This window comes from Astatotilapia calliptera, chromosome 23, assembly GCF_964374335.1.
Source record: "Astatotilapia calliptera chromosome 23, fAstCal68.1, whole genome shotgun sequence".
Taxonomy (NCBI): domain Eukaryota; kingdom Metazoa; phylum Chordata; class Actinopteri; order Cichliformes; family Cichlidae; genus Astatotilapia; species Astatotilapia calliptera.
This window is the reverse complement of record NC_137443.1, coordinates 1,022,668-1,035,139: the sequence shown is the minus strand read 5'-3', so window position 1 is coordinate 1,035,139 and position 12,472 is coordinate 1,022,668. Positions and strand designations below refer to the sequence as shown.

General features: G+C 44.6%; 2 protein-coding genes and 1 long non-coding RNA gene across 3 annotated transcripts; 2 read left to right on the top strand and 1 right to left on the bottom strand.

The window, feature by feature from the left end:
* The first annotated feature begins 32 nt into the window (after positions 1–32).
* On the top strand, positions 33–1,998 carry LOC145424198 (uncharacterized). Its single transcript, XR_013905171.1, has 3 exons — positions 33–407; positions 493–620; positions 732–1,998. It is a non-coding gene; the product is annotated as an uncharacterized LOC145424198 (long non-coding RNA).
* Positions 1,999–2,712: 714 nt separating this feature from the next.
* On the bottom strand, positions 2,713–4,540 carry lsm7 (LSM7 homolog, U6 small nuclear RNA and mRNA degradation associated). The gene is made up of 4 exons (XM_026158206.2): positions 4,454–4,540; positions 4,107–4,197; positions 3,924–3,995; positions 2,713–3,176 (listed from the first exon to the last, which is right to left on the bottom strand). Exons 1-4 carry the CDS (start codon positions 4,457–4,459, stop codon positions 3,034–3,036), a joined length of 312 nt encoding a protein of 103 aa, XP_026013991.1. The 5' UTR covers positions 4,460–4,540; the 3' UTR covers positions 2,713–3,033.
* Positions 4,541–4,778: 238 nt separating this feature from the next.
* LOC113015849 (kelch-like protein 23) lies at positions 4,779–11,622 on the top strand. Its single transcript, XM_026158202.2, has 3 exons — positions 4,779–5,766; positions 5,897–6,308; positions 6,427–11,622. Exons 1-3 carry the CDS (start codon positions 4,797–4,799, stop codon positions 6,728–6,730), a joined length of 1,686 nt encoding a protein of 561 aa, XP_026013987.2. The 5' UTR covers positions 4,779–4,796; the 3' UTR covers positions 6,731–11,622.
* The last annotated feature ends 850 nt before the right edge of the window (positions 11,623–12,472 follow it).

Genomic DNA, 12,472 nt, shown 5'->3' with positions numbered 1-12,472 from the left:
CAGCCGTCACAACCCACCGTCGACTGTCTCCAGCAGCATAATGCCTCACAGGCAAAACGATTCAAGCCTGCGTGAAATAAACGTGCTGCGTGTCACTGCAGTTAGTGCGCCATGAGACTGGGAGCATGATTTTAAACAGACACTTTTACACACACACAGAGTTACATTTAAAGATACTTTTAGTTCTCACAAACTGTTTGTCAGTAAAGAAATAATGATCATAAATACTCAAACTATTCAAAAGTACAAAAAAAGTTACCGCCCGGCGGCGCAGCCTGAGGAGCGCGTAAAATAAACCACGGAGGCCATGTCGCTTGGCAATCACAAATCAGATGTGGGGAAAGGTCACAGTAAAGACAAGAAAACGTCCGTAAATCTTTGCAGATAAACTCCACACAGCGTCTCAGGTACGTCTCACACAGCGGAGCTTTAAACAATGCAGGCTTTATGTCCTGAGGTAGACTCACTCACCTCTTCATCTGTTGCTCTCAGCACTGACATTTACAACATCCCGAAGTTCCAGCAAGAACAGACACGGAGACTGAAGACCGGGCGAGGACACCAAGAGGTCCGCTATTTGTTCCTTTGGCCAGGAGGCGTGCCTTTCCTCCGTCCCGCAGGTAACCCACCTTTTTCTGTTTGCCTTTGAAAGTCGGTAAGTCTTCACAAATCTCTGGCAGACCCTCCTTCCATGCTTGTTGATCCCTTTGGTTACACCCCGGTGTGCACAGGTGTTTCTGCTGTTACCTCATAGCTGACCTGCAGCTGACCTGCTGTCCACAGTCTCCGGGTAAATATCAAACACGCATCCTTCAGTACAGCAAGTTGGAACAAAGCAGAGATGAAAATGGCTCGAAACGCTCCAGAGCGGCTCCGGTGCTGCTCGTCAGTGCTCCACTGACACAGTGACTGGGCAACAGGAGGAGGAGGGGCCGAGCCTCCTTTAACTCGGCCTTTTTGTTCCTGGCTGCAAGTTCTGCACTTACAACAAGCTGGCAAACCATTAAGGCCCACAGCGCCTCCAGTCTGACACTTTACTGACCTCTTGCATCGAGGTTAATGGTGCACAAGTTTAAAGTGTATTTAAGGCTTTATTCAGTTTCCATAACTGAAAACACAATTTACCTACTCTGTAATTATTTGAACAGGAACAGTTGTCCCTCATTTCAAAGCACATGGGTCAACTTTTAACAAACAATGGACACGTTCTGCTGTAAAGCTCGAGGTGCAAACTGGGATTATTCCCCCGCCCTGCTAAAGCACAAAGGTGCAACAGCCTCTTTGTTGGTGTGTTTACAGGCTTGAAGTTTATCTTCTCACACTCAACACACACTCCCAGTATTCCTTTCAAAACTTTAAGTTCATGACCGACATCATCACACTGTTAACTGGCCGCTCACACGGATCACTGAACATAACCAGCTGGTGTTTAAGTACAACGACCACTCGCTGTGAAGTCAGGGGGCTGAAACAGAAATCAGCTCTGGCCTTGTTGTATTTTTGTGATTTCATGGTGCTCCAGATGTTTGCAGCTGGTGAAACTGGACTGCACATCGATCAGCACACTGTGTACTATGATGCCATGCTGCTGTAACAGATTCATGTGTTTCAGCATCGTATTGCTGAAATATGCAAAGCCTTGCCTGAAAAAAGACACCACTGGGTGGGAGCATGTGTTGGTCTAAAACCTGTAAATACCTTTCAGCATATAGTCCACGTCCACAGACACTGACCCCCCCCCGTGACAGCAGGGATGGAGGCTTTTGAGCTTGGTGCCGACAACAAGCCTGATGGACCCTCTCGTCTTTAGGCCAAGTTTTCAAATAAGAATTTAAATTCCATCAGTTTTCCGCCAGAGAAGGCCGGGACGTTTCTGGATCACGTGGCTTCTCTTCAGATTTCTTCTTGTCTTTAATGTGCATTTGTGGATGACACAGTGAACTCTGTGCAGTGATTTCCACAACATGTCTGTTTTTATTAAAGTTTTTGATTTTTGGCCTCTTTTGATGTCTTGCACTGTAGACATATTGAGTCTTTAAGTTCTAAAACTTTCATCACAATTTGCATATTTCACAATTTCTGCGAAACTGTCTCTAAGATGCTTCTTCCACAGCCGATCATGTTGGGCCTCAACTGGCAACAGCTGCTTCGTACAACTACACACAAACAGATTACAGATTTATGAAATTTGCAAATCATTGCATTGTTTTTGTGCACATTTTAAAGAACGTGCCAACTCTTTTGGAATTGGCGTTGGATTGTTAAGCATTTGACGTATTTTTTTGCTGGCTAAGCTGGACAGCGAGCAGTGACGCTCAGCTGTAGAGCAGTGGCTCCAAAAGTATGGAGCGAGCCACAGAAGTCTGGATGAAAGGAGAAAAATAAAGCGGGAACTCAATTCAATAAAGGAGTTTTTAGGAAGGATAAACACGAGACTGCTGATGCAGTCATGCCTGTCTCTGAGTCTTTGCTTGGTTTTACCGAGTGATTAAAAACTGAAAGTGCGAGGTGTGAAATGGCAGAGAACCCGTGACACTCAGTGTACGAGATAAAAATGGAACCACATCTGAGCTGAGTCATGCTGCTGTTAAACTACAGCGACTTTCAGGAATCTAACTCACATTCAAAGTGGTCGTTTTCACAACCTTCATGTAATTCTGAAGGCAAAGATGTGCAGCCAGCAGAGTAGAGCAAAACTTCCAAAAGTCGGCATAATTACATTTTCACTTTATTTTCTTATCAAAACAACAAAGAATAGTAAAAAGTTCACTTATTCTGGATAAAAAGAAAATGGTACTGTTTACACATCCCACATTTATGGGCTCTTTACAACACAAATCTTTACAAATTTGCACATCAGACTGAAATAAAAGTGAAGTGCATTCAAACGTCTTTTTGCTGCTTAACTAAATCGTCTTGGCTCCATTAATGATCACCGTTATTGTTAAAACGAAATAAAAACTAAGGAAAAGAAACAACGAAATATTCAAGTGTGTACAAGTACGTGTAAGTTAGCAGGGGAGAGCTTGTGTGTTAGCCGTCCTGCTGCTGTATGAATGGGTTTGGTATGGCTTCCATGCCATCCTGAGGACAGATCAGCACTACGGAGGTTCCTCTGCAGACCACCAGCCCCAGCTGCCGGGTGTCTTCTGTCAGCTTCAGCTGGTCATCTGGATCTAAACACAGGAGTTGCAGGAGCACACAAGTAAGCGTCACATTATCTACGACAGCAGTCGATGCTGCACGATCAGTTTAAATACAGACACGGCTTTAACAGTAAGCCCCACCAGTGTTCAAGTAACTCCTATGAGCTACTCAGTTTCAGTTTTTTCAACCCTAACTTCACTGTGGTGTCGCTGAGAAGGTTTAGCCTTAATATCTCAGGTGCAGGAGCTCCACCCACCTGCTGGAGAGGAGCTGAGTAGCTATTTCAAACAGTCAATAACATGAGGCTCAGTTTAAGTAAAAAAAAACAACAAAACTTTAATTTAACTCAGCTGGGCTCACACTTACACCCACACGCTGACATGACTTTAGCATGAAAACTCCTCAGTGTGAGTGAAGGCTACAGCTGTCATAGCTCACACTGAGGCTGGTGGTCAGCCCTGAGCTAAGGATCAACGCTTGGTGAAACACACAGCTCGACTCAGTATACTAAATAACATTTCCCAGTTGTGGGACCATCGGAATACTTTCACCATCACCAGTAGCCTTATTTTATTTTACTGGGTCCTCCTTCAGTAGATGTGATCACAGAAACACTCAGGTTAGTCTGGGCACTGCCTCAGTGTTGCAAATGACTCATTTGGGTTCAGGTTAAAGGAAACGCAAAACACTTCAGTGCTGGCGCAGTCTTGTGTCATTCTTTGTTCCTGTAAATCATTTTTCCCTCGCATGGTCTTGACTTTAAAGCGCACACTTACCGCGCATATACTCAATAGTGCCGTCCAGCACCAGGTTCAGCAGAGGGTCAAATCCTTTAAGGACACCGCTGGCTGAGGAGGAAACAAATACACGGTGTAAAGTCTCCATTAGCTGGACATAAGGACAGCAAATCCCGCAGCGCTGCTTAACTGTTAGCTTGTTATCATAACTGATCCACCTACCTTCTCGTCCTCCTTGAAACTTTACACGAATCGGCTTATCGATGTATTTGGACAAGTCGAAGATGCTCTCCTTTTTCTTTTTGTCTTTATCCTGCGCAGAGAAAACAAAACACGCCGTTTGTGAGTCGCATGTGTGCTAGCCGCGCACACAAACACCAGCTGAGCATGAGCCCAGCTAGCTAGGCTAGCCGTGTTAGCTAACATGATACAACAAAAACACCTTATATTACTTTGAACGTGCTGATTTAAACCCGGGTTACGGCTGAAACACACACTCACGGGCTAACAGCATATCCGACAACGTTAAAGGTGCAAAGGCAGAAAAGTATTTGAATGTACGAACTCACCGCCATGTTAGCTGCGTGACACGGAAGTGAAATTTCGACCTCAAGAATGTTCCACCAATCAAAACACCGAGCGCCTTTACATGACGTCACTGCTTTTTAAAATGACTCTTCATGATTTAATTTAATGGGGCTGGTATGATAGGGTGAGTTAGTTTTTATATTATAATATTTTATATTATAACTCACAGTTTTATCATCAGCATCTGCTTTTGGAACTGACCCCCTTTTCCTTTGCTGTCAGTCGAGGGGGGGAAGTCTATTAATAGCACCAGCTGGTGTGTTGGAAAGCAGAGGACGAGGATCCGAGCAGAACACAGGAGGAGGGGTGGCTGTTTGTTGTGACATGGCTGACAGAGGTGACCATGAGCTGAAACTGCAGAGCTTTGAATTGACGCTTGTATCAGAAGAAGAGGATGAGTCTGCTTCACAGGTGAAGGACTCTGAGGCTGATATAACACCTGATGCTAGCCTACAAGTAGAAGGAGAGATTTTTTATGTCAACCGTCAACATCTGGCCCTGCAGAGCCCTTACTTCAGGGCTCTGTTCTTTGGCCGTGGGTTGGAGAGCAGCAAAAGGCAGGTAGAGATTAAAGGTGTGAGTCTGCAGCATTTCAGGACCTTGATGGAATATACCACAACATGCAGCCTGTCTCTGGACAGAGAAAATGTTACGGGCATCCTCGAGACGTCCGACTTTTTGCAGCTGGAGCGAGCCAGGCTGCTGTGCTGTAAGTTCCTGGAGCGTGAGCTGCACCTCAGCAACTGTTTGGGGATGATGGCCTACGCCTGGCAGCTGGGTTGCACTCAGCTTTATGCCGCAGCACGACAGGTGGTGCTCACTCACTTCTCCGCTATTTCAGCTGAAGAGGATTTTCTGTCACTCTCAAAAGAGTCAGTAGCAGATCTACTTGCCAGCGATGACCTAACCATCCATAAAGACGATCTGGCTCTGGAGGCAATACTGCGCTGGGTGTCATTTGACCCTAAACGAGAAGAATATTTCCTGGAGCTCATTGAGCTGGTGAGGCCCGAGTCTCTGTCGTTGCCTTTCATCACTGAACTCTTGACCAGAATGAAAAGCTCTGATCCCAGAGCCAGGCTCATCATAAAGCTCAATGAACATTTCCCAGCATCTTGGTCAGTGGGCAGGTCAATGATGAGGACCAGGGCCAGAGAGACCCTGTTCGTGCTGGGCGGGCCTCATGATCAGGAAGAACAGGCGCTGTTCCAGTATCACCCGATGAGTGGTAGATGGCAGAGCTGCGCGCCCCTGCAGAGGAAGAACCTCACACAGTACTCCGTGGCTGCAGTGGGTAATGGATGCATAATGAAACTGGCAAAAGTTAGATGTGTGCTTATTTTTCATGTGCTCGTTTTTATGATCTTACATGAATATTGAACATTAAATTTTCACTGATTTTTTAAAATTTCCTTTTTATTTAGGAGACAGTGTGGTCGTGACAGGTGGCTACTTCCGGGATGTTCTGTGGTTCAGTGTGGATTGGGTCCGGATCTACGAATGTGGGAACCAGCGCTGGGTGGACGGGCCAGCCCTGCAGAAGTCCAGACACAGCCACTGCTCCATAGGGCTCGAGTCAGTACTGTATGTCCTGGGGGGAAGTATGGACGAAGGTCTTGTGGATGATGTAGAAAGGCTGGTCCTTGGGTCAGAGGAGGGTTGGGAGGCAGTGAGTCCCATGGTCAGGGCCGTAGAGAGGGCAGCCACTGCTGCTCTGGGGTCGTGTATCTACGTGGCGTGTGGGCTGGATGAAAATGGCGAGGTTTATGGTGGAATTCAGAGGTATGTGGCGAAGGAGGATCAGTGGGATGTGGTCTCCTATTCTCCATTTCCACGGTGAGTATCTTTCTGACACTGCCAGATTTACATTCTTATGAAGTTTGAGCTTTCAAATTAAATGATACAGGATGATCAGCTGACAATTAAACAGAAAGATTAATATGTTTTTCTTTAGATACGACCTGGTTGCCACGGAGCTCAACAGTGCCCTCTACCTGTTCGGAGGCCAAGCCCTTCGTTTTGACATGGAGACAGATGAGTGGACGGAGCTGGAGGAGGAATGTCTGAACAAAAAGTTCTTCTGTGGCTGCTCCTCAGTCACTGGGCAGATATACCTGCTCAGCGAGAGAAAGAGTAACAAAGCATTCCCGAACATGGTGCTGCTGGACCCTTACATAGACACCTGCATTGAGGTAGATGATGCTATACCCTGTCCCGTGCCCCTCAGAGGGTGTGTCACCGTAAGAATGATCCCATGATGCTCTATGATGGTTGAATGAATGTGGAATTGTGCAAATCTCTCGAGCCATCCCTCTTTCTTTATATTTGGTCAGGAAAATGGGAAATGGGTGCAGCAACTCATGCAAACCTGAAGGGAAAGTCAATATTTGGTCTGACCACCTTTAATTTTTCAGCACAGGCTGAACTATCAGGCAAGCTTTAAGTAGTCTTCAGGAGTAGTTCTCCAGGCTTCTTGGAGGACATGCAAAGCTCTTCTTTTATTCTATTCTCTGTTAAGATGATCCCAGAGATCAATAACGATGAGTTCCAGGCTCTGTGGAGAGCAGGAAGCAGGCGGAGGTTTGAAAGTCAGAAGAAGCAGAATACATATGTGTGAACAAGAGGGAGACATGCAAAGAGCAGTGATGGTGAAGGTAGATCCGTTTAAATATCAACCATCCAAGAAAAAGGAGAGTCCAGAAGAGAGTGCAGTCAGGGTGGAGTGGGTGGAGACGAGTGTCAGGAGTGATTTTAGACAGAAGGATAAAAGCAAGAAGCTACAAGATGCTGGAGAGCTGCTGTGATGTTTGGAGATGCTAGAAGCACGCCTGGAGGTGGAGTGACGAGGACTGATGGAGCTAGAAACGAGTACAGTTAGAGAGGCAAGGCAGGAATGATTTGGACATGTGCACAGAAGGCGAGGCTGGACTGGGACAAAAAAATCGGCCCGGGCATTTTGACTAGAGACCGGCCCACCAGGATAAAGATTGAAAATGTGACGTCATTCAGGGGTAAAACCGCAAAGGTTTCTGGGAACTTGTGGCAAGAGGTACTAGCGCACGCAGGCTTTCAATTGAACTGAGTTACACAGCGATAATAAGAAACCCAAAAAATGTCAAGAAGCTGTTGTATTATTAAACTTCAATAGCCGGTCGCATGACAGCCACGGGAAGCCGACGGGTAAAGAGATCTTTTTTTTTTTATCGGATTACGTCGTTGAAGAGAAATTTTTTAAGCCATGTTTCCGAAGTAAGAGCCGACGGATGGTCTGGATATACCAAATATAACATCTCAGAACACTCCAGCTCACAGGTTAGTCTGCTCCAAGCATTCCCACAAAGGTCAGAGTTTTGTAGTAGTTATTACGTCATTTTTCTTAACATAATTAGTGATATAAGTTACAAGCAAGTCTGGCGCTGAACAGAAATTGTCGCGCTATGCTCCTTTATTTATTGTGTTTATTGTGCATAAATAGTGAATTGTCCTGACACAATATTGCGTTTCGCTTCTGTTATTATGGTACATTGACAAAAACATATACTTTTATTCACAGGATAAAACAGTTGTTTGTATCACTAATTGTCCAGTGCGATTACAACATACAGTATTATTGTCACTGCTACATTTCTGTGACGCTACCAGAAATTATTTCCACTACTAATTAATTCAATTCAATTCAATTTCTTTATTGTCCCACAAGGGGAACTTAGTTTAGCAGCAGGAGGATAAGAACAAACAGAACAATACTATAAAACAATAATAACAATAATAATGATAGAAAATTCAAGGACAATTATTTGCCATTAAGGAGACAAGACGCAGTAGGGATAAAAGAGACCTGGAGTCTTTTAGTCCTCCTCGGAGGTACTCTAAAACGGCGGCCGGAAGGCAACAACTCAAACTCACTGTGAAGTGGATGGTTCACACAATTAATAATAGAATGAGCCTTTCTAAGCACATTTCTATTGTAAATGGCCAAAAGTCCATCTTGCCAGCGCCCTGAAATTTTGCTAGCAGTTTTTACCAGAAGTCCCAACCGATTCTTATTCTTCACCGTCAGGTTACCAAACCAGGCAACGATACAAAATAACATCACAGATTCGATAAAACTTCTATAAAACAAGGACAACATCTCAGATGAGACATTAAAAGATCTCATTTTCCTTAAAAAGAACAGTCTTTGTTGAACTTTTTTAGTAGTGGCATCAGCATGAGATTCAAAACACAGTTTATGGTCGAGTACCACACCTAGATATTTATAACTCTCAACGATCCCAATATCGGCAGTTTTAATGATAGTGGGTGATGAGCTATAAGAGGACTTCCTAAAATCAATAATCATGTCTTTAGTGTTTGACACGTTAAGTGAAAGGAAGAACTCATCACACCAATCCACAACATCATCTACAACCTGTCCATGGCCTGACTCGTCCTCCACTAGAAGACTGACGATCACTGTGTTGTCAGCAAACTTCAGGATGTGTCTGTTTGTGAAATTGCTGCGACACTCATTCATGTACAGAATGAACAGAAGGGGAGAGAGGCAGCAACCCTGGGGTGATCCAGTAGAGGAGGAGAGCACATCAGAAAAGACATGATTCACCTCACACATTGTGACCTATTAGTCAGAAAGTCTGTCACCCAGCCGACCAGACTAGTGTCAAGCTTGAAATGATTGTAGAGCCTGTCAGCAAGTAAGAGGGTTGAATTGTATTAAATGCCGATGAAAAGTCAGCAAATAATAATCTTGCATGGGTGTGGGGGGCCTCAAGATGCTTATACAAGAGATGCAGGAGTGTGACAGCAGCATCCTCCACACCTCTCCCTGCTCTATAGGCAAACTGGAAGGGGTCAAGATGGTGTTCAACATGCATTAAAATCTCCTTCTTAATTATCTTCTCAAATGTCTTCATCACTAAAGAAGTCAGAGCCACAGGCCTAACATCATTCAGTGCCTTAGGAGAACTGCCCTTAGCAACAGGAACAATGACAGCATGTTTCCAAATTTTAGGTACCGTCTGTAGCTCTAAAGAAAGTGAGAAGATATAGTGAAAAATCCCACTCAGCTGATCAGCACAAGTTCTCAGTACCTGTCCACAGATGTTGTCAGGTCCAGGACTCTTGCTTTTGGTGTGTCTAAAAAGATTAGCTACCCCTGTCTCATCAATACAAATAGATGGGGGAGTGATGGTCTGTTCCCTCAGTGTGCTGGTCTGCCTAGAACAATCATAGTTCTCAAAACGAAGGTAAAAACTGTTAAGACTGTCTGCCAGATGTTTGTCAGAGGTAAACCCCTCTAAGGTAATGCTGCTTTTACCTTTCGTCTGTAGCCCTGCCATTGTTTTCATACCAAGCCAAGCTCTTTTGAGGTTGTTACTGCTGAGTTCTGCCTCAATCTTATTTCTATACCTCATCTTGGCAATCTTTATTGCAGCCCTCACCTCCTTCCTCAATATTCTCACAGTGGGAACGTCTCCCTCGTTAAAAGCAATTTTCCTTTTAAGAATCAGATCCTTAATATCTTTAGAGAGCCACGGTTTGTTATTAGGGAAAGTCTTAAATTCTCTGACTGGAACCACAGTCAGAGAATTTAATTACCGTTGAGCTCAAAGGTCCTATTAATAAACGGTTAACGAATGTGTATTTATGACGACGATTTGTGAGACTGGTAAACTTATGATACGTACGATGGTCTTTCGTTCTACACGGTGCATTTCAAGGTCCTGTACCCATCCGTCGGTAAACTGTACCTGGGCTTGTTGCAGTGACCTGAAGTTACTAAACTTCACGAGTGTATGCACTCACTCCAAGAACCGTATGATTATAAATCTGAGCGTGGTGAAAGTTGGGCACTCTGTCCACTCTGTGTGCTCGTAAGGGTCTGACCCGTTCACTCCTTTGATTTTTTCCTCGTATCTTTTCTTTTTGTTTTGTACATACCTTTTTTGTGCGGCAAAGAAAAAACAAGAAGGTATTGGAACCGGAGAATGAACGTTTTGCGGTGCTGCAAATGCTTGCATTTGATGCGATACTTGATTGTTTTGCCACTAGTTCCCGGCATGCAATGCGCGAAAATCACGTGATTGCTAAACAAGGGGGAGGGTGCATCCGGCCTCCTCGGCTGTAATTGGTCCAGCCGAGAGTCGATCATGACCAATTGGCCAATCCAACACCTTTCAGTACATATACCCTTCCTTAAAAAAAAAAAAAAAAAAAATCCATCGGCCCATAAAAACAAAAAGTCGCCAGCGGCCCACCGGGCAAATGCCCAGTGGGCCACTGGCCAGTCCAGCTATGACAGAAGGGATGGTAGATATATTGGACAAGGATGTTGAATATGGAGCTGCCAAGCAGGAGGCAGAGAGGAAGACCTCAGAAAAGATTCATGCATGTAGTGAGGTAGGACATGCAGACGCTCGGTGTGACAGAGGAGGATGCTGTCTGTCACACGGTGGAGTTCCTGCAGATCCCCAACTGCACTGGCTGAGACTCAAACCATGACAGAGCCTCCACTGTGTTTCACAGATGGACACACTGCTGTACCTCTCTCCTGACCTCTCCTGTACACACTGGCCACGATTTGAACCAAAAATTTCAAATGTAGATTCACTCCACAAGACTCGTTGCCACTAATTTTAAGTCCAATTTGGCAAACCTCTCCCTGTTTCCTTTCATTAAGAATGGCTTGTGGACAGCCACTGAGAACATTTCTGAGGAGGCTTCAGCGAACAGCAGATGGATCAGCTGAAGGGCCAGATGCATCTCTCAGGTCCTGTGTCACGGCTTTGCTTGTGTGTTTTTTTCATGTAACTCTTTAGGACAGGACGTTCAGAGACTGTTCATCTGCTGTAGACAGGCCTGCCACCTCTTTAATCCTCCACAGATGTTTAAGGACTCGCTGCGCAACATAAAAATGAATGAAAAAGCAGCCAACCTCCAACCTTCATGAAGCCTGGAGCAATACTGCTCAAGAGCACTTTACAAACATACCAAGAGGGTGTCAGTCACCTCGATAGCAAAACAAAGTTTGCACAGTACTGTGTATGGTTACCTGTCTGTGTGTGTGTGTGTGTGTGTGGGGGGGGGGGGGGGTCTTCATTAGTATGAACAAAATGTAAAAGTGTTTAATAAAAGCTTGACTGAATTTGTACAGGTTTTATTCAGAAGTCATTTATTTAAACTGTTCGAGTTGTCACAAATCAACACTCATAATAAAAGTCAAATGCAGGTTTCATGAGGACATAAAGTGTCTCCTGCTTTTATATCTTCTTAAAAACAACATCCAGGTGAGTCTCATTCACTGCGTCGGCCGTTTAGCGCTCCAGCATTTCACTTTAAACCCCCTGCTGTGCGGTGGGCGTCAGTGACATCACACCCCTGCACAGACACGCCCTGTTTCTAGCCCTATCACAGCCATCGTTACATAAATGATGACTGGATTAGCATGTTCACCTGCAGCAGCACGGCGGGAAGACACATGTAAAATCACACTAGCAAGCATCAGAACACAATTTGGTAAATATTAAAATATACAGCTCCTAATATCTCTACATTCATTTTTACCCAGGAGCATTGCATCGATGCATTTAACGCCACTGTCTAAAATAGCTCAATAATGCCCATCTGTGTGAATCAGGTAGAAATGACAACACAAAAACACGTAACACACGTTACAATAAGGCCTTTTCTGTGTGTTGTTCCAAAAAGGGGAACCCTAGTAGCACATAGACTTCATATCTTAGTGTTCAAAACACAGCAGCCAAGGCACAAAACAAAAGACCCGAGTAGGAAATCATGCTGCCCGTGAGAAAAAGACACGATGCACAGACACGCACACGGTTCACGTCCGTGTTTGTAGAAGAAATACTTTTTGTAAAGGCATCAGAAAGGGCAGCGTCTTCTTTGTGCACCAGGGGGCGCCATAGTTCTCCTAAAAAGTCTAAATCTGTCGCAGAAAAATACAACTTCTTCAATCATACGAGGGATTCAAATACAGATTA